Genomic DNA, 23,371 nt, shown 5'->3' on the forward strand with positions numbered 1-23,371 from the left:
GATATCCCACTTTATCACTACCCGAAGGAGTCTCAAAGCGGCTAACATTCTCCTTTCCCTTCCTGCCCCACAACAAACACTCTGTGGGGTGAGTGGGGCTGAGAGACTTCAAAGAAGTGTGACTGGCCCAAGGTCACCCAGCAGCTGCATGTGGAGGAGCGGGGAAGCGAACCCGGTTCACCAGATTACAAGTCTACCGCTCTTAACCACTACACCACACTGGGCCAGTTGAGAGCACCCAGTTTCACTCTACAGTGGTACCCCGGGTTACAGACACTTCAGGTTACAGACTCCGTTAACCCAGAAATAGGACCTCGGGTTAAGAACTTTGCTTCAGGATGAGAACAGAAATCGCGCGGTGGCAGCAGGAGGAGGCCCCATTAGCTAAAGTGGTGCTTCAGGTTACAGACAGTTTCAGGTTAAGAACGGACCTCCAGAACAAATTAAGTTCTTAACCCAAGGTACCACTGTACATTGGAAGTGGCATTGTACCACTTTAACGGCCCTGCCTTCGCCAGAAGAAGAAGAAGAAGAAGAAGAAGAAGAAGAAGAAGAAGAAGAAGAATTTATTATTTGTACCCCACCCATGTGGCTGGGTTTCCCCAGCCATTCTCAGAGGCTTCCAACCAAATATTAAAAATGCAATAAAACGTCAAACATTTTATTGCTTCCCTAAACAGGGCTGCCTTCAGATGTCTTCTGAATGTCAGGTAGTTGTTTATCGCTTTGATATCTGATGGGAGGGCGTTCCACAGGGCGGGCGCCACCACCAAGAAGGCCCTCTGCCTGGTTCCCTGTAACTTTGCTTCTCGCAGGGAGGGAACCATCAGAAGGCCCTCGGCGCTGGATCTCAGTGTCCGGGCTGAACGATGGGGGTGGAGACGCTCCTTCAGGTCTACTGGGCTGAGGCCGTTTAGGGCTTTCAAGGTCAGCACCAACACTTTGAATTGTGCTCGGAAACATACTAGGAGCCAGTGTAGGTCTTTCAGGTCTGGTGTTATGTGGTCTCAGCGGCCGCTCCCAGTCACCAGTCTAGCTGCCGGAAGGAACAAAATATAGTCTTTGTTGGAATATTTTAATATGTCTTACTGGAAATCTGTAAAAAACACCTGTGTCAGTAATGAAACTGAACCATTTGAAAGCTCTGAGGTGTGCAGGAGTGTCTAAATAAGGAGGACACAGAAAAGAATAATAATTACTTTTTAAAATATGGAAATGATTGGTTGGGAAGGGAAAGGGAGGGAAGGAAGGAAGGAAGGAAGGAAGGGCATTGGACTAGGAAGGACAAGAAGAAAACATTTAAAGGTGCACCAATCTTAATCCCACTTTTCGAGACAACAAACAAACTGAAGCACACCCATCCTTCGAAATCTGCACTTGACTTTTCCAAATTTTGCACCGTTATTCCTCCAGCCAAGTAATGTGTTTAAAAAAAAGGTATATACTGGGGTGGCATGTGCTGCAAGAAAAGGATATTATTTGGTGATAATAACATTCAAAATGCATTATATGTGTGGAAATTCTTTGCCCCCCCCAAAAAAGAAAAAAAAGGTTATATGGGGAAGAACTGCATGCTTCAGTTAACTAAGACAATTACGGGTTTTCCCGCTGCTAACCTTCTTCCCAACAATCACTGGAATGCTTTTAACAATATTATTAAAGTCACACGATGTTCATCTTAAGTCCTTCTGAGGGTGTATCGGGGTGTCTAGACTTATTGAAGCGCAAACAGCAGCAATGCCAGCAAAACATTGGAGTGGAACAACCATTTCACCAATGGATGCTAGACAATGCACAAAAGGGACATTTAGGCTTAAAAGCAAACAGCAAGGCAGTGCTTTTTCTTCTGCGACTGAGATAGTCAGGAATCTTACAGAGGTGGATTTAGGGGAGTACAATACATAATGGAAGTTTATATATATTATTTTTACTAAATTTTCTGTTTTACAATTTAAAGTACTCATTTCTACATCCTTAAGGTATCGATGACTTCCCTTCTTCTCTTTCCATGGTTCATTTTTCATATCCATAAATCCCTGCATATTTTACAAAAGCTATACCATTCTGTATTCCATTACTGCATCCATCAAAACTTATTTACACTGCTGAATTTATCATAATGCTGCCAGCATTTTCAGCTGTACACAGTTATTTCCCATATATTAAAAAAATGTTTTCCAATCTTCTCCAATTATGTTCTTCTTCTTCTCTCATTCTATATGTTAAATCTGCCAGCTGCACATATTCTGTCAAGTTGCCATTCTTCTTTATTTGGGACCTCGCTCATTTTCCATTTTTGAGCTAACAAAACACGGGCCGCAGTAGTAGCACACATAAATAACCTTTTTTGACACCTGGGAATTTCCGTCTGAATTATTCCCAACAGAAAGGACTCTGGGTTTTTTGGGAAAGTACTTTTAAACATTTTTTTTTCAATTCAGTATGGATCATTTTACCCTTTTACAGGTCCACCACATATGAAAGTAAGTTCCCTCTGCCTCTTTGCATCTCCAGCATTTATCTTATTCAGTTTTATATATCTTAGCAAGCCTATAAAGGGACCCCTGACCATTAGGTCCAGTCGTGGCCGACTCTGGGGTTGCGGCGCTCATCTCGCTTTATTGGCCGAGGGAGCCGGCGTACAGCTTCTGGGTCATGTGGCCAGCATGACTAAGCCGCCTCTGGCAAACCAGAGCAGCGCATGGAAACACCATTTACCTTCCCACTGGAGCGGTACCTATTTATCTACTTGCACTGGTGTGCTTTCGAACTGCTAGGTTGGCAGGAGCAGGGACCGAGCAATGGGAGCTCACCCTGTTGCGGTGATTCGAACCGCCGACCTTCTGATTGGCAAGTCCTAGGCTCTGTGGTTTAACCCACAGCGCCACGCGCATCCCCTTAGCAAGCCAACTTGGCATTAAATACCATCTGTAAATCATTTTCAAGTAGTTCTCCTTTGAAGAATAACACGCTGTGAACTTCAAGTCACTTTTCCTCTGGGAAAAACTTTGGAAAAACGATGCATAATGGAAGTTGAGAGGCAGAGTACCACCGAATTTTGGCGCTGCTGAAATCGGAGACCCCGGGGACCGCCGCTGACTGTTCCATAACAAAGGCATCATAATTCCCTAGATTTCAGTGTAATTGGAACAGGTGCAACTCTTTGCGTTTCTTCTTGGGCCCCGAGAAGCCAGACTTCCTTACACAAGCAGTGAAACATGAAATATTTAGCCTGATAGAACCAACCTGCTTAAGTCTCATGAACGCATGGAGGGGTTAATACTGTCCTATCTCCTCTCACCCAGGCTAAACATAGAATCATAGAGTTGGAAGAGACCACAAGGGCCATCGAGTCCAACCCCCTGCCAAGCAGGAAACACCATCAGAGCACTCCTGACATATGGTTGTCAAGCCTCTGCTTAAAGACCTCCAAAGAAGGAGACTCCACCACACTCCTTGGCAGCAAATCCCACTGTTGAACAGCTCTTACTGTCAGGAAGTTCTTCCTAATGTTTAGGTGGAATCTTCTTTCTTGTAGTTTGGATCCATTGCTCCGTGTCCACTTCTCTGGAGCAGCATCCCCAGCTCCTTCAACCGTTCCTCATCAGGCTTGGTTTCGAGACCCTTGATCAGGGCAGTCTTAAGCATATGCGGCGCTGGGGTGCAAAAATCCCCCCCCCATTGCCCAGAGTTGTTGACTTTGGGGGGGCAGTGCGCTCTGGGCCAGCTGTTGAGGTTCGCAGGCAGGGCAGAGCAGGGCACGAGGCGGCGGCGATAGGCCAGGCATCTTGTCGGGTGGGCAGCTAGTAGTTAGTAGAGAATATATAATAGAACAACGGCATCACTCAAACCATACGAACAAGCCAATCAAAGTTCATATGTAGGAATGAATTTTATTATTACGGTCACAGACCAGTTCCGGCTCACTTACAATATCAGGAAAATCATAAAACACAACAGGAATACATGGAATTCCAATTGGGTATAGCAGAGACATTGGGACACGGGTGGCGCTGTGGGTAAAAGCCTCAGCGCCTAGGGCTTGCTGATCGAAAGGTCGGCGGTTCGAATCCCCGCGGCGGGGTGCGCTCCCGTTGTTCAGTCCCAGCGCCTGCCAACCTAGCAGTTCGAAAGCACTCCCGGGTGCAAGTAGATAAATAGGGACAGCTTACTAGCGGGAAGGTAAACGGCGTTTCCGTGTGCTCGCCAGAGCAGCGATGTCACGCTGGCCACATGACCCGGAAGTGTCTTCGGACAGCGCTGGCCCCCGGCCTCTTGAGTGAGATGGGCGCACAACCCTAGAGTCTGTCAAGACTGGCCCGTACGGGCAGGGGTACCTTTACCTTTACCTTATAGCAGAGACAATTCAGATATAGCGGCAGTTAAAAATATATATTAAATCTTGATCACTAAAATATAACCTAGAATTGTCAAAGTTCATACATACACTATTACAGGGGGTCTGATTATCTCATGCTCTCATGTACTATTTCAGACATGTGGTTCATAGACTTATGTATGTGTTTGCCTTGTAAATTATATGAAAATTTATTTGATATTTGAGGCCTTGGCATTCTTAGAACAAGCCTGAAGGACCAGCCCCATAACCCTGTATCAGGACCCCCACCACCCCACAAACGCATGTGTGTTCCTTTTCAATCACTCCCTTCCACACAAAGGAGGTTTCTTCCGGACACAATGTCAAGCCACAAACGTCTCCGCTTCCTGGCCTTCACACCATCAACAAATTTAAGTTTGTCCGGCGACACCAAATATTAGCCCGGGGCGTGCGTTCCTGCGTCAACTCACTGGGCTCCTTGTGCACGGCACATTCTTTCGGGAGGAATTGGTGGGGAGCGTGGCGAACAGGGGCAAAAATAATAATAATACGGAGGGGAGTGATGAGCTGTTTCCTTGAGGGGCTCTGGCCAAATATTGACTGGAGTCTTTATTTAGCCGGAGTCCAGAAAGCAGCAATTTGGCTCCACTTCCTCGTCAGAGTTTGCCAACATTTTTCCACCGGGAGACGACACTGGCAATGGAAAGGAAATTTACCAGGCCGTGACCCTGCTTGAATGCCAGGGCTTGGCACATTAAATAAGTTGGAGTTCTTGTTATTAAATATACCAAGAAAAAAGCCCACCAAGAACTCAGGCCAATGTAAGTTTCAATAGTGGGAGTGGTCGCTACTCACATGTCAGTAGTAAATAGTAACAAAAACTAATCCATTCAAAAGTATGTATTCTCACAAGAATTACAAACTCAAGTAGAGATTACAAGAGAAAAAGAGAAAATCTTTGCAACGAATTATTGTGTTATTGTGTTATACATATCTTTATGAGTTTGAGTCTGTAATCTCTGTTAGATTTTCTCTTTTTCACTGGACAATAACGCACAGAAAAGCTCAAGGTACACTTTGATCTATGGGGGACGCGGGTGGCGCTGTGGGTTAAACCACAGAGCCTAGGACTTGCCGATCAGAAGGTCGGCGGTTCGAATCCCCGAGACGGGGTGAGCTCCCGTTGCTCAGTCCCTGCTCCTGCCAACCTAGCAGTTTGAAAGCACGTCAAAGTGGAAGTGGATAAATAGGTACCACTCCAGCGGGAAGGTAAACGGCGTTTCCGTGCGCTGCTCTGGTTCACCAGAAGCGGTTTAGTCCTGCTGGCCACATGACCTGTACGCCACATGAGCTGTACGCCGGCTCCCTCGGCCAGTAAAGTGAGATGAGTGCCGCAACCCCAGAGTCGGTCACGACTGGACCTAATGGTCAGGGGTCCCTTTACTTTACACTTTGATCTCCCTGAGAAACGTAGAAAATAACAGGATATATTTATCCAAAAGTCTTCAAACTTACACAACCCTTTAACTGATGAAGGTGAATACATCGAAACAGGGCCCTGATCCATAACTGGCTTCTGACTTCTGCTCTGTGATTGAAACTGAGTCTCCATCTGCGAGCTGATAAATTATAAGGATCAACGTTATTGTCGAGTAACGAAAAGAAAGAAACTCACCTACAGGTGGTACCTAACACCAAGGAAACTAGCGCTAATACACCCAGGAACCTCACCAAAATGCTGGAGAGGGTGCACCTCCACAGGCACATACCTCCACATGTGGTGGGAGTGTCCCAAAATCCAACTATTCTGGACAACAGCCATACAAGAAATATGTAAAATAACTAAGCAAGCAATAGACATCACCCCAGAATTGGCCCTACTAAACATCTTCCAAGACAACAATGCCCATTTACACCACAAAGAACTCATAACCCACCTGCTCTCAGCAGCCAGAAACACCATAACCAGACACTGGAGGGACTTGTCAGGAGTAAGCATGGACCAGTGGTACCAAATAGTATGGGAAACAGCCCTACTAGAAAAATTAACTAATAAACTGAAACTGACACGGGGACAAACAGAAGAAGACACCTTCTCCCCTTTATGGCTCCCCTTTATCACATACACAGCCCAACAGGACAATGACAATAATCCACCAACAGCATACAAATCAATATGGCTAACCTGATCCAAAACACCCACCCACCTCACACACGAAAACAAAGATCACCACAGCATGTCACAAGCAAATAATCACACCCTAGGCCAAGGGTCTGCAACCTTTAAGACAAAAAGAGCCACTTGGACCCGTTTCCGAAGAAAAAAACACCTGGGAGCCGCAAAACCATTGCGGCATTTAAAACAAATATAACACTGTATATATTGTTTCTTACCTTAATGCTATATATACAGGATCGTAACGCACGCACCGCCCCATGCGACGTCACAGCCAGTACAGCGCCCGCCACAGTGGGGAGTGTTGGGGCGCACAATGCGCCTCCTCCCCTCGCCAGTATCCGCCCCGGAGCCGCGGCAAAGGTGTAAAAGAGCCACATGTGGCTCCGGAGCCGCAGGTTTCAGACCCCTGCCCTAGGCCAACCCCAACCTCTCTCACCACCAAAGGAACACAAGTGAACAACACAAGCAACGCTGACCCCAAACTCTACATACATTAAACATAATAGAAACACCGCCACCCCACCCCACCCCTATCCATCTTCCCTCTCTCCACCCCCCTTTCTTTTTTCTTTCTTTTTTCTTCTCCCCCTAATGCCTCAACAAATGAAACGGATTTGTAAAAATGTTACATGGGAAAAAAAAAACGAGCCACTACACTTCTGTAAAACAAGAAAATCCTTAATAAAATATTTTTTAAAAAAGTTGTTGTCGAGTGAAATGGAGGAGGAGGCGGCGAGCCCGAGGGGAGGGCGCTGTCCATGGTGCGCCTCCCTCCGCTCCTCCGGTTGGACGGCTGCCTGGGAAAAGTGGGTGGGGAGCCGTCGGGTGGGGCGGTGGCTGGCCCCTCCACCTTCTCCCCGCAGCCCCGGGTGCCCATTCCTGGCTTGGCTGGCTCGGTGCGCTCGCCATGGCCGCGGAAGGGCGCCCCTCGACGGCGCTGTCGTGCCTGCTGCTCCTGCCAATGTTGTTGCTGCTGCTGGCGGCGCGCCCCGACGGCGCGGCCGGCCAGCATCCCTGGAGGCAGCAGATCCGCTGGGAGAGCGGAGGGAGGCTCTTCAGCCTCTTCAACAGCGCCGCCCGCCTGCGGCCGCCCCGTCGGGGTCCCGCCGGCGACCACCAGCAGCCCCAGAGCCTCTACCTCAGCATCGCCGCGCGCCCCCACGGCGGAGCGCTCCGGACCCCGCCGGCTCCCGGGCGCGTCCCGCGGGCCGGACCCGTCGCCCTCCAGGCCACCCGGGGCTTCCCCGGTTGGGGGGAAGAAGGCTCCGGGATGGGGGTCCGCGCCGTCGAGGCCAGCCGGGGAGATGCGCCCGTCAGCGCGGACAGGGGTCCCCGAGGGCGCAATGACTCGGCTCCCGGGACCCCTTCTCCAAGCCGGCTGCAGGAGCAGCAGCAGGTCACCCCCGGGGCTGATCGAGGGAGCGGCCCGGCTGGTAGCTGGCCTCCGATGGGGGGCAACGAGATTCAGGGGGACCCCGTCCCCGAGGAAGAGGGTTTCCAGACGCCCCCCAGCGCCTCGACCAGGGACGACCCGCGGAACCCCTTCCAGCGGTGGAACAGCATCTTCTACGAAGTCTACCCCGGCGCCAGGCAGCGCCCTTCGACGGCAAGCACCCCCAACCGGAGGCCGGGCTATGGGACCCGATTCTTTCATCATGGTGAGCTGGTTGGGGTGTATTAGGGGTGATGGGGCAAAGAACCCTAAATATTAAGAGTTGTAGAGTTGGACCATTTAGTCCAGCAGGAATCTTTCGCCCAAATTGGGATTTGAACTCAGAACCCTGAGGTTAAGTGTCTCAGGCTGACTATGGCCTGGGAGGGGGGCGCTGGTGTGGGGGGCAGAGAGGAGTGAGAGAGCACCTGCTTTGCCCAAGGAAGTTCCCTAAAGGAATCTCCAGGTAGGGCTGGGAGATGCTGCCTGCCTGGGAAACTAGAGAGTTGCTCTAGATGTTGCCAGTCAGTGCAGACAACACTAGGCGAAGTGGACTGAAGTGCTGGCACAGCTGCCTGCACATCTGGGATCTGAGCTGATTGTACGTACGTGCCACTGCTGTTTTATATTTATCACTTTTCATTGCTTTTTTAAAAAACAATTGTTTTAGATATATATATAACTGTTTTACATATGCCATCGTGTTGTAAACTGCTTTCGGATGTGAGTTTGTAAATCTTTAGGGAACTGGCTGCTTTTAATGAAATGGCTGGCACTTTTCTTGTAATTATCTGATTTTCCATGTCTCAGCCCTTCAGATATTTATGGGTGTTATATATTGTTTGTAGGGATGGCCAACTCCCAAGAGAGTGGCCAGCGATCTACCCCCTGTTTTGGGGTTCAAAGTTGATGAACTTTTTTTAGGAAGGAGGAAGGCCCGTTTTGGGGGGTTCAGCGAAAAGTTGTTTAGCTTTTTTTAGGGGAGACAAAGTGGTTGAGTTCCTTTGGTTGGAGCCAATAATCTGCCAGTGATCTGCCACAGATGTTCAGTGATCTACCGGTAGATCGTGATCTACCTGTTGGACATGCCTGGATGGGACTGGTTTTAATGGTTGTAGCTTGCAGGATTTTCTCTTGTAGAGTAACACATACCATGGACAATACAGATTGATATAAAAGTTGGCGTATGGAAGAATATGCAGTTGTAAATGTTCAAAATGAGACTCCATGGAAGGGGGTGGAGGGGAAGTCCCGAGATTTGGAGGAATCTCTGCATATGGATATAAATGTAAAGGGTAAAGGGACCCCTGACCATTAGGTCTAGTCATGGCCGACTCTGGGGTTGCGGCACTCATCTCGCTTTACTGGCCGAGGGAGCCAGCGTACAGCTTCTGGGTCATGTGGCCAGCATGACTAAGCCGCTTCTGGCGAACCAGAGCAGCGCACAGAAACGCCGTTTACCTTCCCGCCGGAGTGGTACCTATTTATCTACTTGCACTTTGATGTGCTTTCGAACTGCTAGGTTGGCAGGAGCAGGGACCGAGCAACGGGAGCTCACCCCGGCACGGGGATTTGAACCACCAACCTTCTGATCAGCAAGTCCTAGGCTCTGTGGTTTAACCCACAGAGCCACCCGCATATGGATATATATTTGGATTATTATAACTTTGTATTTGTAAAGACAAATAAAAATGTTTGCAAGAAAAAAAGTTAATGGTTGTAGATGATAGATAGATAGATAGATAGATAGATAGATAGATAGATAGATAGATAGATAGATGGATAGATGATAGGTAGATAGCTCTTCGTTGTTGTAACCTGCCCTGGGACTTTATGGTAAAGGGCAACAAATCTAACTTGTTTAGACGGCTTCAAATTACAAGAAAGGAGACTAAAATACCAGGAACAACTTTCTGATGGTTAAGAGTTGTTTGGCAGTGGAACGGTCTCCCTCAGGAGGTTGTGGACTCACCCTCCTTGTAAGTTTTTAAGCAGGGCTGCTTTCGCTGAGATTCCTGCACCCCCAGGGAAGTTCGCCTGGCGCCTTCCTTATACACCTTTAGGCACCAGGCAAAAACATTCCTTTTTAACCAGGCCTTTGGTTGATCTTATTGACATCCAGCACCCTTTTAGAATGTGGCTTTTGGAGGGTGGGGTTATTGGGTTACTGCTCTTTGATTGATTTTATATGTTGTGGTCTTGTTGTAAACTGCCCTGAGACCTCTGGGTATAGAATCATAGAATCATAGAGTTGGAAGAGACCACAAGGGCCATCGAGTCCAACCCCCTGCCAAGCAGGAAACACCATCAGAGCACTCCTGACATATGGTTGTCAAGCCTCTGCTTAAAGACCTCCAAAGAAGGAGACTCCACCACACTCCTTGGCAGCAAATTCCACTGTCAAACAGCTCTTACTGTCAGGAAGTTCTTCCTAATGTTTAGGTGGAATCTTCTTTCTTGTAGTTTGGATCCATTGCTCCGTGTCCGCTTCTCTGGAGCAGCAGAAAACAACCTTTCTCCCTCCTCTATATGACCTCCTTTCATATATTTGAACATGGCTATCATATCACCCCTTAACCTCCTCTTCTCCAGGCTAAACATGCCCAGCTCCCTTAGCCGTTGCTCATAAGGCATCGTTTCCAGGCCTTTGACCATTTTGGTTGCCCTCCTCTGGACACGTTCCAGTTTGTCAGTGTCCTTCTTGAACTGTGGTGCCCAGAACTGGACACAGTACTCCAGGTGAGGTCTGACCAGAGCAGAATACAGTGGCACTATTACTTCCCTTGATCTAGATGCTATACTCCTATTGATGCAGCCCAGAATTGCATTGGCTTTTTTAGCTGCCGCGTCACATAGGGCGGTGTATGTTGAATTTTTATTATTATTATTATTATTATTATTATTATTATTATTATTATTTTACTGCCAACACTCAACAGATCCCAAATCTGAGCTGCTTGCTCTGCTTAGGGGGCGAATGAGTCTTCTTGACCTTCCTGTTCCACTCCTCCCTCCTAGGGCTCCCGGATTTGATTCCCGATCCGTACTTCATCGAAGCAGGCACCTACATCCAACGGGTCCAGCTGTACGCCTTGAAATGCGCTGCGGAGGAGAATTGCCTGGCAAGGTAGAGAGGGACGTACCTTCGCATTTACGTCTTGGGTGCACGTTGGGTGAAGGCAGTGCGGTTGCATGGTGCAATTATTATTATTATTTCAAAAATGGGCAAAGGACCATTGCAAAGGGGGGGGGGTTGTTTGCAAGGGATATAGCACAAAAGGGCCTTCTCCTCTCATGGTGCAATCCAGACCAGGAGAGCCAGTGTCTGTTTTCATCTTGCGGGTTTACGATTCCTTGCACGTTGTTTCCCCCAGTGGAATTCCCTCAGAAGGTGGAAGATTTTCCATCCTTGGAGGTTTTTTTTAGCAGAGGCTTTCTGGCCATCTGGTCGACGGGTGGCGCTGTGGGTTAAACCACAGAGCCTTGGGCTTGCCGACCAGAAGGTCGGCAGTTCAAATCCCCATGACGGGGTGAGCTCCCGTTGCTCGGTCCCTGCTCCTGCCAACCTAGCAGTTCGAAACCACGTCAAAGTGCAAGTAGATAAATAGGTACCGCTCCGGCGGGAAGGTAAACGGTGTTTCCGTGCGCTGCTCTGGTTCGCCAGAAGCGGCTTAGTCATGCTGGCCACATGACCCAGAAGCTGTACGCCAGCTCCCTCGGCCAATAAAGCGAGATGAGCACCGCAACCCCAGAGTCAGCCACGACTGGACCTAATGGTCAGGGGTCCCTTTACCTTTATCTGGCCATCTGCAACTGATGCTTCAGTTGAGATGCCATCATTTCAGGGGGTTGGGCCCTCAATGTCCCGTCCAACTCTATAATTCTATGATTTCTATTTCAGTTCCCTAGTTGTTTTGAGTTGAGTCAGTGTCCAAACACAAGCAGGCTTCATCCCCCTTGAGGGCAAAGTTGTCCAAAGTGCATTCAACACAATTTTCACAGGGGTATGATGACCCCCTCTTTCCATATGAACCTACCCAGATCCTGAGATCATCTTCTGAGACCCTTCTACATGTGCCTCCTCCTCGAGAGGTCCAGAGGGTGGCAACACGAGAACGGGGCCTTCTCTGCAGTGGCTCCCCATCTGTGGAATGCTCTCCCTCAGGGAAGTTCGCCTGGCGCCTTCATTACACACCTTTAGACTAAGCCAAGCGAAAACATTCCTTTTTAACCAGGCCTTTGGTTTTTGATTGACATCCTTTTAAAATGTGAGGTTTGGGGTAGTTGTTTTTATTTTGATTGAATATTTTGTGGTTTTATATTTTGATTTTGTTCTGTGAACCGCCCTGAGACCGCTGAGTCAAGGGGGGTATATAAATTCAATTATTGATAGTAATAATAATAAAAAGAAAGAACCTTGGCTAGTCCAGGGATGCCAGGATTTAACAATGGTTCGTGCAATCCCAGTTCCCCACCACCAGCTTGTTTCTGGGGGTGTAAAGGTAAAGGGACCCCTGACCATTAGGTCCAGTCGTGGCCAACTCTGGGGTTGCAGTGCTCATCTCGCTTTATTGGCCGAGGGAGCCGGCGTACAGCTTCCGGGTCATGTGGCCAGCAGGACTAAGCCGCTTCTGGCGAACCAGAGCAGCGCCCGGAAACGCCGTTTACCTTCCCGCTGGAGTGGTACCTATTTATCTACTTGCACTTTGGCGTGCTTTTGAACTGCTAGGTTGGCAGGAGCAGGGACCGAGCAACGGGAGCTCAGCCCATCGTGGGAATTCGAACCGCCGCTGCAGGGCTGTTGCATTGCCGTTGGGCAAGGAAGGCAGCGTGAGGGTTAAGGCGCCTGTAGCCATTCGGCAGCACCCTGGAACAGCAAACGGTCCTTTTCTGCTTATTGATTCTAGCTGGAAAAATGCAAAAAAAAAAAAAAAATATTGGTGGGGAGGGTAGAATGAAATGACTCCGTTTCCTGTAAACACCCAAACAAACAAAGCTGTTCTCCCAGGACAGGAGATGCCAAAGGGTCAAGGCTTTGCTTGTTTGCTCACTCAGTCCATGAATGGCCTCTTCTTTCCCTCCTCACCTTCCCTCGCCCTCCTGAATAGACTCCAAAAATAGCTCTCTTTAGAGCTCTCGAAGCTTTGTTATGCTAGCGCAAGAATACTCCCCCTGCCAGCTGTGGAGAATTCCCAACCAGTGGAAAAGTTTCCAGTCTGGCATCCGAATTCCTGTCTGCATCGGGGAAGGGCATAGCTCAGAAGGAGAGCACCTCCCTTGCATGTAAAAAGTCTTGGCTGCCGGCCAGAGTCGACAGCACTGACCTAGATGGACCACTAGCACCAGGATAGCTCAGTGGGTTAGAGCAGGCATAGGCAAACTCGGCCCTCCAGATTTTTTGGGGACTCCAACTCCCATCATCCCTGACCCCTGGTCCTGTTAGCTAGGGATGATGGGAGTTGTAGTCCCAAAACATCTGGAGGGCCGAGTTTGCCTATGCCTGGGTTAGAGGAATGTGCCGATAACGCCATGGTTGCAGGTTCGATCCCCGTATGGGCAACTCTGGCTATGGGGTTGGACCAGGTGATTCTCTGGGTCCCTTCCAACTCACCTTTGCACCTGCCTTATGGGGGGGGCATTTGCAGGCTTAACCTGGGCCAGAGGGCTGCCTTTACCTTCTAGGAGGCCACATGCTTGTGGGGGGCGGGGCCTGTGGCAAAAAAGGGTGGGGCAACGAATGCAAAATTCACATCTGTACAGTAGGACGATCGCTAGGCGAACTCCTTGCCCGTCTCGCTAACCTGCAGCCGGAAAAGAAGTGGCTTAGAGTTCGTGGACACACCCCAGCCAGAAAGAACTACCGTATTTTTTGCTCCATAACACTCACTTTTTTCCTCCTAGAAAGTAAGGGGAAATGTCTGTGCGTGTTATGGAGCGAATGCCTACTGATGGCAGGGGGATCTGCTGCAGTCGTGAGCAGAGGATCCATGGTTCCCCTTCCTTCCCTCCTCCGTGGCTCGCTTTGAAACAGCAAAGCGGGAGAAGAGCCACTGAGTGGGGAGAAGAGAGGGACAGAGAGCCTGGTTACAAAGCACGGATCCACATGAATCCTCAGGATTTTTGCACTGGGTCACCCCAAATTCACCATCAGATCACATAGCATGTCCATGGCTACAGCTTGCACCAAAAAAATCACGCACCCACTGTTGCCTGGGGCCGCAGTGGTGCAAAAACATGGTTACAAAGCATGGATCCACATGGATCCTCAGGATTTTTGCATTGGGCTACCCCAAACTCACCGTCAGATCACATGTCTGTGGCCACAGCATGAACCACAAAAATAATACATCCACTGTTTCGTTTTTGAATATTTTTTTTTCTTGTTTTCCTCCTCTAAAAACTATGTGCGTGTTATGGTCGGGTGTGTGTTATAGAGCGAAAAATACGGTAGATCCCTTTACCTTTTAAAGGTGCCAATTGGACTTGAGGGGTTTCTTTAAGCCGACTGACATCCGCAGACACGGAAGTGGAGTTCTCCGGGGATGTTTTTAATATTGCTCTTCCGGGAAGTTGGCTTTCATTGCCTTCACTTCCGGTCAGTACCTGTTTCAGCAGCTCCCTGCCCAAATCCCGTAAGACATGGGTTCTGCTTTTGGAGGGGACAACAACCCGCAAAGAGCCATCTGTTGGGACAGGATAAAAGGTAAAGGTAAAAGGACCCCTGGTCATTAGGTCCAGTCGTGGCCGACTCTGGGGTTGCGGCGCTCATCTCACTTTACTGGCCGAGGGAGCCGGTGTACAGCTTCCGGGTCATAGGGCCAGCATGACTAAGCCGCTTCTGGCGAACCAGAGCAGCGCACGGAAACGCCGTATACCTTCCCGCCAGAGTGGTACCTATTGATCTACTTGCACTTTGACGTGCTTTCAAACTGCTAGGTGGGCAGGAGCAGGGACCGAGCAACGGGAGCTCATCCCGTCGCAGGGATTCGAACCGCCGACCTTCTGATCAGCAAGTCCTAGGCTATGTGGTTTAACCCACAGCGCCACGCGCGTCCCTTGTTGGGACAGGATACTGGCATCCAACTTGGCTCCTCCATCATCCATGGCCTCTTCTCCCTCTCTTTCCCACAGATCTGCCTACCAGCCAGGGCTGAGCAACATCAGCTACCGGGTCCTCCTTCGCTTCCCACAGAGGGTGAAGAACCAAGGCACAGCCGACTTCCTCCCGGTCAAACCATACCACGCTTGGGAGTGGCACAGCTGCCACAAGTGAGTAAGGCAAGCCAAGCCAAGGTGCTCAGCTGGGGCCGAACTCTCTCTTCTGCATTTCTGTCCCCAGTAGACATCCAAAAGGGATGTTGAAAAGTAGGACCCCAACAGCTATCCCCACTCGCGTTTCCCAGGGACTGCATGCCCTCCATGTAGGATGCAATGTAAGCAGTCAAGCACAACACTTCCTGTTTGCCCAGAGTGGACACACAGGGGGATGTTGGTCCAGCCAGGAGGACTTCCTGTCACACCTGGTCTGGAGCATCCTCCCCCTGCGTGTGACCAGGTAGATGGGTGTGACCCTGGGAGACCCCATAAAAGGGCTGGTCACTCAGCCTCTTCTTCTTCCTCCTTCCTCCTTCCTCCTCTCCTTCCTCCCCTCTCTCCTCTCTCCTCTCCTTTTCTTCCTCTTCTCCTTCTATCTTTTCTTCTCCTATCTTTTCTTCCCCTTCTCCTTCTCCTCTCTCCTTATCTTCCCCTTCCCCTTCCCCTTCCCCTTCCCCTCTCTCCTCCTCCTCTCTCCTCATCTTCCTCCTCTCTCCTCATCTTCCTCCTCTCTCCTCATCTTCCCCCTCTCTCCTCATCTTCCTCCTCTCTCCTCATCTTCCCCCTCTCTCCTCCTCCTCCTCCTCCTCCTCCTCCTCCTCTCCTTATCTTCCCCTTCCCCTTCCCCTTCCCCTTCCACTTCCCCTTCTCCTCTCTTCCTTTCTTCCTCTTCTTCCCCTTCCCCTCCCCCTTCCCCTCCCTTTCTCCTTCTCCTCTTTTTCTTCGCTTTATTCCATCTTGATGTTATTTTGCTGTCTGCTGGCTCTCAGCCAGCAGCACATGGGCTCAGTCCCTCTATGGGATGAACCCACACTCTCTCCTGTAGCTACAAGCTAAAGCCTTCAGGATCATACCGCGAACTGAATGTAAGTAAACTTCTTATTACTTTTCAGAGAGGACTGTTGCGTCTTTATTCTTTTTAAGATGGAACAAAGGGGATTTACCAGGAACAAATCCAACCTGGACAAGCCAGACTGGATTGCTTAATTTAACAGATTCTAACAAATCTACCAACTAGTTTCCTGCAATATACAAGGGAATGTACTCTGCTACCAGCTCACTAGTGTGAGTCAGGAAGGATAATATTTAATCAATATATCCTGTCCTGCTATCCACGACATTCCCATACTCCAAGTGTCCCGATTTTCCAGAAATGCTTGTAAACCGATAAGAACATTGGCAGAATTATTGTAATAACCTGCAGTTTTATATTGTTGGAGTAGATGAATAAATGAGCAAAATAAGTTAATTTAGAATATGCATTCAGGTGGGTAGCCGTGTTGGTCGGACGCAGTCGAAATAAATTTAAAAATTAAAAAAATTGTCCAGTAGCACCTTAAAAAGGTAAAGGTACCCCTGCCCGTACGGGCCAGTCTTGACAGACTCTAGGGTTGCGCGCTCATCTCACTTAAGAGGCCAGGGGCCAGCGCTGTCCGGAGACACTTCCGGGTCACGTGGCCAGCGTGACATCGCTGCTCTGGCGAGCCAGAGCCGCACACGGAAACGCCGTTTACCTTCCCGCCGGTAAGCGGTCCCTATTTATCTACTTGCACCCGGGGGTGCTTTCGAACTGCTAGGTTGACAGGCGCTGGGATCGAGCAACGGGAGTGCTCCCTGCCGCGGGGATTCGAACCGCCCACCTTTCGATCGGCAAGCCCTAGGCGCTGAGGCTTTTACCCACAGTGCCACCCGCGTCCCTAGTAGCACCTTAGAGACCAACTAATATGTAGAAGATGCTTAAAACAAATTTAAGGAACCGCAGAAAGAGGAGGAAGGAAGTCACGTTTTGAAATGTTCGAATGATTGTAAAATCAGTGAAATGAATAAACCTGAGAAGTATTTTTAAAAATTTAAAACAAAAAACAAGAGAGTGGAAAAAGCTTTCATTTATCACTGCAGATTAAAAATAATGTTAATAAGGAACTTGGACCTTTGTCTTTTAGCCATTATCACAGCATGGAAGCCTTTAGTAACTATGACCTTCTGGATGCAGTCACCCACAAGAAGGTGGCAGAAGGACACAAGGCCAGCTTCTGCCTGGAGGATACGACATGCGACGCCGGAGTCCGGCGACGATACGCTTGCACGGCTCACACTCAGGTGAGGGGAGAAGAGACGCAGGGACAGCAGGGTTGGCCCCCCCCCCCTTTTTACCAGCCTCTGCCTTTGTTCTGGAGGGGACACTGCATGCCTTTCCCTGCCAGTTCCCCTGTTGATCCACAGACAGGGCAGTTTTCTCCTTGCCAGTCTTGGTGTTGACCTTTAAAGCCCTAAACAGCTTCAGTCCACTATATATGAAGGAGCGTCTCCACCCCCATCGTTCTGCCCAGACACTGAGTTCCAGCGCCGAGGGCCTTCTGGAGATTACCTCCCTGCGAGAAGCCAAGTTACAGGGAACCAGGCAGAGGGCCTTCTCGGTGGTGGCACCCGCCCTGTGGAACGCCCTCCCAGCAGATGTCAAAGAGAACAACTACTACCAGACTTTTAGATGACATCTGAAGGCAGCCCTGTTTAGGGAAGCTTTTAATGTTGAACAGACTACTGTGTTTTAATACTTTGTTGGAAGCCGCCCAGAGTGGCTGGGGAAACCCAGCCAGATGGGCAGGGTATAAATAATAAATTATGATGATTATTATTATTAGCCACTTAAATCAAAGCTGGCAATCAAAGCTAAAGCTATGCAATATTAGAAACACCAGGGCAAGGCAGCAATATTTTATTTATCACAGGTTTTTATGACCATTTCCACCTTGAGCTCATGGGGGGGAGATGAATGTGATAAATAACAAACTTTAGTGGCAGCTCTTAAAATTACGGAGACAAAAGGAGCTAGCCGGCTTCGTAGAAAGGGGTGCTGGTTGGAGAAGGCTGTGCAAACTATGTTCTGAGAAGTATTCTGTCCGAAAGAAATACTCAGAGCAATGTGATGTTGTCTTCCTTTAATTTTTTTTTAAATTTTATTAAGTATAAATTAGAAAACATATATATATTTACAACAAAAGAAAATACAAAAGGGAAAAAAATACATATAAGCAAGGAAAAGAATTAGAGAATATTTTGTTTCTATTCAGTTATTTATACCTCTATAAAATGCTATTCACAATAAAGGAGTGAAATGAAAGATAAGCTATCAGAAAAAAGAAGAAAAGAACCAAGAAAAAATAAAGTAAAAGAGAAAGATCATATGTGAAATTTTTTAAAAGTAGATAAGTATTCACTATACACAGGGACGCGGGTGGCGCTGTGGGTAAAAGCCTCAATGCCTAGGGCTTGCCGATCGAAAGGTCGGCGGTTCGAATCCCCGCGGCGGGGTGCGCTCCCGCTGCTCGGTCCCAGCGCCTGCCAACCTAGCAGTTCGAAAGCACCCCTAAGTGCAAGTAGATAAATAGGGACCGCTTTTTAGCGGGAAGGTAAACGGCGTTTCCGTGTGCGGCTCTGGCTCGCCAGAGCAGCAATGTCACGCTGGCCACGTGACCCGGAAGTGTCTCCGGACAGCGCTGGCCCCCGGCCTCTTAAGTGAGATGAGCGCACAACCCCAGAGTCTGTCAAGACTGGCCCGTATGGGCAGGGGTACCTTTACCTTACCTTTATTCACTATACATAGCTGTTTCCCATCTATATTTATATTCAATTGTATAATTTCATCTTGTCCTTATCTACCTTAAATAAAGTGGTGGTTTTTTTAAAAAAAGACTTCCACCGTTTGCCTCACGGGTTTTTAATAACCCGTTCGTCAGATCCTCTGTTCTTCATGTGATGTTGTCTTCCATTCAGGGCCTGGGTCCTGGCTGCTACGACACATACGATGCTCACATTGACTGCCAGTGGATCGACATTACAGACGTCCCCCCTGGGAATTATATCCTCAAGGTATGGTTGGCTGCAAACCTCAAACTGGCAGGGAAATGGGCATGGGCATGAGGCGTCATCCAGGAACACAGGGGCATTTTGCCTTGCCAGTGTAACGGACGCGGGTGGCGCTGTGGTCTAAACCACTGAGCCTCTTGGGCTTGCGGATCGGAAGGTCGATGGTTCGAATCTCCGCAATGGAGTGAGCTCCCGTTGCTCGGTCCCTGCTCCTGCCAACCTTGCAGTTAGAAAGCACGCCTGTGCAAGTAGATAAATAGGTACCGCTGCAGCAGGAAGGTAAACGGCATTTCTGTGTGCTGCTTTGGTTTGCCAGAAGCAGCTTAGTCATGCTGGCCACAGGACCTGGAAGCTGTACGCTGGCTCCCTTGGCCAATAAAGCAAGATGAGCGCTGCAACCCCAGAGTCATCTGCGACTGGACCGAACGGTCAGGGGTCCCTTTACCTTTTAAGGAGGATAAAGCTCTCAACAGAAACCACAAGAGAGAAGGACGTGGCTCTTGTGAGGGGTAGGCAACCTAAGGCCCGTGGGCCGGATGCGGCCCAATCGCCTTCTCAATCTCACAGGTTCATGCAGTTAATGATAATAATAATAGATGGGATGCGGGTGGTGCTGTGGTCTAAACCACTGAGCCTCTTGGGCTTGCCAATCAGAAGGTCAGCGGTTCGAATCCCTGCGACGGGGTGAGCTCATGTTACTCTATCCCAGCTCCTGCCAACCTAGCACTTTGAAAGCACACCAGTGCAAGTAGATAAATAGGTAACACTGCGGCGGGAAGGTAAACGGCGTTTCCGTGCACTCTGGTTTCCGTCACGGTGTCCCATTGCGCCAGAAGCGGTTTAGTCCTGCTGGCCACATGACTCAGAAAGATGTCTGTAGACAAACGCCGGCTCCCTCGGCCTGAAAGCGAGATGAGCGCCACAAACCCATAGTCGCCTTTGACTGGACTTAAGCATCCAGCGGTCCCTTTACCTTTATTTTATATTTGAGAGCCTAGAATTCTTGTAACAAGTCTTTCCTGGTGAAGAAGAAGAGGAAAAACAAGCCTTATTATGATCTGAGCTTGCAACAGTTAAGGACACCGCCTGATTTTAGGAGAGGAAACAGTGGGGTGGAACTTGACTGTATTGTTCTCATCCCATTTTCAAGGTGACCGTCAATCCGGACTTCTTGGTGCCCGAGTCAGACTTCACAAACAATGCTGCCAGGTGTGATGTAATATACACAGGGACGCATGCCACCGCAAGGAACTGCAAGATCACCAGGTACCGCGAGGGAAGAGTGATTTGTAGCGGTCGATGGGGCCCTCTAGAGTCATCCAGTCCAACCCCCCTCAGAGCAGGGACAGTTTCCCTGCCTCCGTTAGGTGAAAAGAGAGGGCAGTAATGATGTCGTCAGCACATCGTCAAGAGTATTTTTCTCTCCAGGCAGCCATGTCTTTCTACAAAAAGAACAACAAACCCCTGTGTTGCAAACTTAACAACAAACAATACAAGCAACACGAAGACCAGTATACTAGATAGCACTGCAATTCTTATTGCATAATATACATGATTTAGTACAACAAAAACAAAATGTGTACACTTGTAAATTCTCTAATATATTTAAAATCATTAGCAAGAACCCATTAAGTTAAGAAACTATGTTTTTTTTTTCTTTTTTAAAGAGATGAATGACTATTTTAATGAACAAAAATGAACACAATGTTAGAGGTTTTTGTGAAGTAACAAGTTGGATATCACGCATGTGGGTGAAAGGAGTCACACCGCTACTTGGGTATAAGGGAAGGTGGTTGCAGGGTTAGATGTGGGGAGTTTGCAGAAATAATATACAGTGGTGCCTCGCAAGACGAAATTAATCCGTTCCGTGAGGCTCTTCTTATAGCGGTTTTTTCGTCTTGCGAAGCAAGCCAATTGACAGCTTAGCGGATTAGCGCTATTAGTGGTTTAGCGGCTTTTAGCGGCTTATCAGCTTAGCTGATCAGCTGATAAGCGGCTTAGCTGCTTAGAAAAGGGGGGGGGGGAACCCGCAGGAACTCGCAAGACATTTTCGTCTTGCGAAGGAAGCCCATAGGGAAATTCGTTTTACAAAGCGCCTCCAAAACGGAAAACCCTTTCGTCTAGCGGGTTTTCCGTCTTGCGAGGCGTTCGTCTTGCGGGGCACCACTGTATTCGTGTTATGTACAATGTTGAAGGAGTATGGCAATCAACATGTAATGTGAATTAATTGAAAATAAAAAAATTGGCAGGGACGCGGGTGGCGCTGTGGGTAAAACCTCAGTGCCTAGGACTTGCCGATCGCATGGTCGGCGGTTCGAATCCCCGCGGTGGGGTGAGCTCCCGTCTTTCGGTCCCAGCTCCTGCCCACCTAGCAGTTCGAAAGCACGTCAAAGTGCAAGTAGATAAATAGGTACTGCTTTCTAGCGGGAAGGTAAACTGCGTTTCCGTGTGCTGCGCTGGTGCTGGCTCGCCAAAGCAGCTTTGTCACGCTGGCCACGTGACCCGGAAGTGTCTCCGGACAGCGCTGGCCCCTGGCCTCTTAAGTGAGATGAGCGCGCAACCCTAGAGTCGGACATGACTGGCCCGTATGGGCAGGGGCACCTTTACCTTTACCTTTTTAATAAAAAAATTATTAAAGGGGGGGAATAAACTGAGCCGTAGAAAAGCAAAATAAAATAAAATAAAATCGTTAGCAGGATTGGAATATCACTTGTAGTTTAATGGTGAATTTTGGACACAGTGGAGATATAAAAGATTTGGATGATCATAAAAGATGCAGGAGGAAATGATTAGGGAAGCTTTTAATGTTTAATAGGTTTTGTATTTTAATAGTCTGTTGGAAGCCGCCCAGAGTGGCTGGGGAAACCCAGCCAGATGGGCGGGGTATAAATAAATTTATTATTATTATTATTATTATTATTATTATTATTATTATTATTAACAGCAGGACCCACAAAGGGGAGGCGGAAAGTCCTTGGAATCTTGTTTTCATGTTGTATATTCGATATATGACTGTAAAGTTTTAATCTGAAAAGCCAAATAAATATTTTTTTCTAAAGAAAAGTAAAAACACGTTCGTGAATTGATGTTATGACTCAACTGCGATTTCTTTCCTTTCCCACCCTCTGCAGCAACTAAACGGCGACCCGATCGCAGTGGAGCGAGACTGCTTCGAACCCCTTAAATGCTTCAAACCATCTCTGCAACCCCGCAACCGAAGGAGATTCTGTGGCTCAAGACGCGTTTTAAAATTTGCCCAGCCCTCGCTTCCTATCCTGTCCCAGCTGCCGCCAGTTTTAAGTATTAGGCATTCGCTTTTAGGGAGACTGCTGATATATTGACACTAGCCTAGGGCTTGCCGATCAGAAGGTCGGCGGTTCGAATCCCCACACCGGAGTGAGCTCCCGTTGCTCGGTTCCTGCTCCTGCCAACCTAGCAGTTCGAAAGCACGTCAAAGTGCAAGTAGATAAATAGGTACCGCTCTGGCGGGAAGGTAAACGGCGTTTCCATGCGCTGCTCTGGTTCGCCAGAAGCGGCTTAGTCCTGCTGGCCACATGACCCAGAATCTGTACGCCGGCTCCCTCGGCCAATAAAGCAAGATGAGCACTGCAACCCCAGAGTCGGCCACGACTGGACCTAATGGTCAGGGGTCCCGTTACCTTTACCTTACCCTTACCCAGAGAGAGAGTATAGAAGAGGAGGGAGCTGCCTGAACCCACCCACCCACCTCCCCTTTCCCAAGGCAGAGAAAGCCCACATTGCACAGAATGGTACCCAACGATAAAGAAATTTACACTAGGTCATTTTCTAGGTCCCAGCTCTACAGTTCTGCGGCTCTGAGAAAAACCACCAGCATCCTCCAGGGGTCAGCAAACATTTTCAGCAGGGGGCCAGTCCACTGTCCCTCAGACCTTGTGGGGGGGGCGGACTATATTTGGGGGGGGGGATGAATGAATTCCTATGCCCCACAAATAACCCAGAGATGCATTTTAAATAAAAGGACACTCATGTAAAAACACTCTGATTCCTGGACCGCCGGTGGGCCAGATTTAGAAGGCGATTGGGCTGGATCCGGCCCCCGGGCCTTAGTTTGCCTACCCATGAATTCTAAGCCTTTCCCTGCCATAAATTTGAGGTGCTTGTGTTATTTCAATGGTGCAGCAGGATTGATGCCAGCATAGAGAGTGCAGCAGCCGTGTGCCCCAAATAAGCAAACTTGCAACTGCCACGCCACCAGCCA

At 48.8% G+C, this 23,371-nt stretch overlaps 1 protein-coding gene across 2 annotated transcripts; it reads left to right on the plus strand.

The window, feature by feature from the left end:
• Positions 1–7,343: 7,343 nt before the first annotated feature.
• On the plus strand, positions 7,344–23,000 carry LOC114588561 (protein-lysine 6-oxidase-like). 2 transcript variants are annotated; one of them, XM_028713953.2, is made up of 7 exons: positions 7,344–8,176; positions 10,969–11,077; positions 15,082–15,219; positions 17,208–17,364; positions 19,039–19,134; positions 20,282–20,397; positions 22,263–23,000. In XM_028713953.2, the coding sequence occupies exons 1-7, from the start codon at positions 7,426–7,428 to the stop codon at positions 22,267–22,269; spliced, it is 1,374 nt and encodes a 457-aa protein (XP_028569786.2). In that variant the 5' UTR covers positions 7,344–7,425; the 3' UTR covers positions 22,270–23,000. The 2 variants fall into 2 exon arrangements, with proteins under 2 accessions (XP_028569786.2, XP_077778014.1); XM_077921888.1 differs by lacking the exons at positions 7,344–8,176; positions 10,969–11,077; positions 15,082–15,219 and adding an exon at positions 15,979–16,130.
• Positions 23,001–23,371: the final 371 nt, after the last annotated feature.

The sequence above is a fragment of the Podarcis muralis genome, chromosome 18 (assembly GCF_964188315.1).
Source record: "Podarcis muralis chromosome 18, rPodMur119.hap1.1, whole genome shotgun sequence".
NCBI classification, from domain to species: Eukaryota; Metazoa; Chordata; class Lepidosauria; order Squamata; family Lacertidae; genus Podarcis; species Podarcis muralis.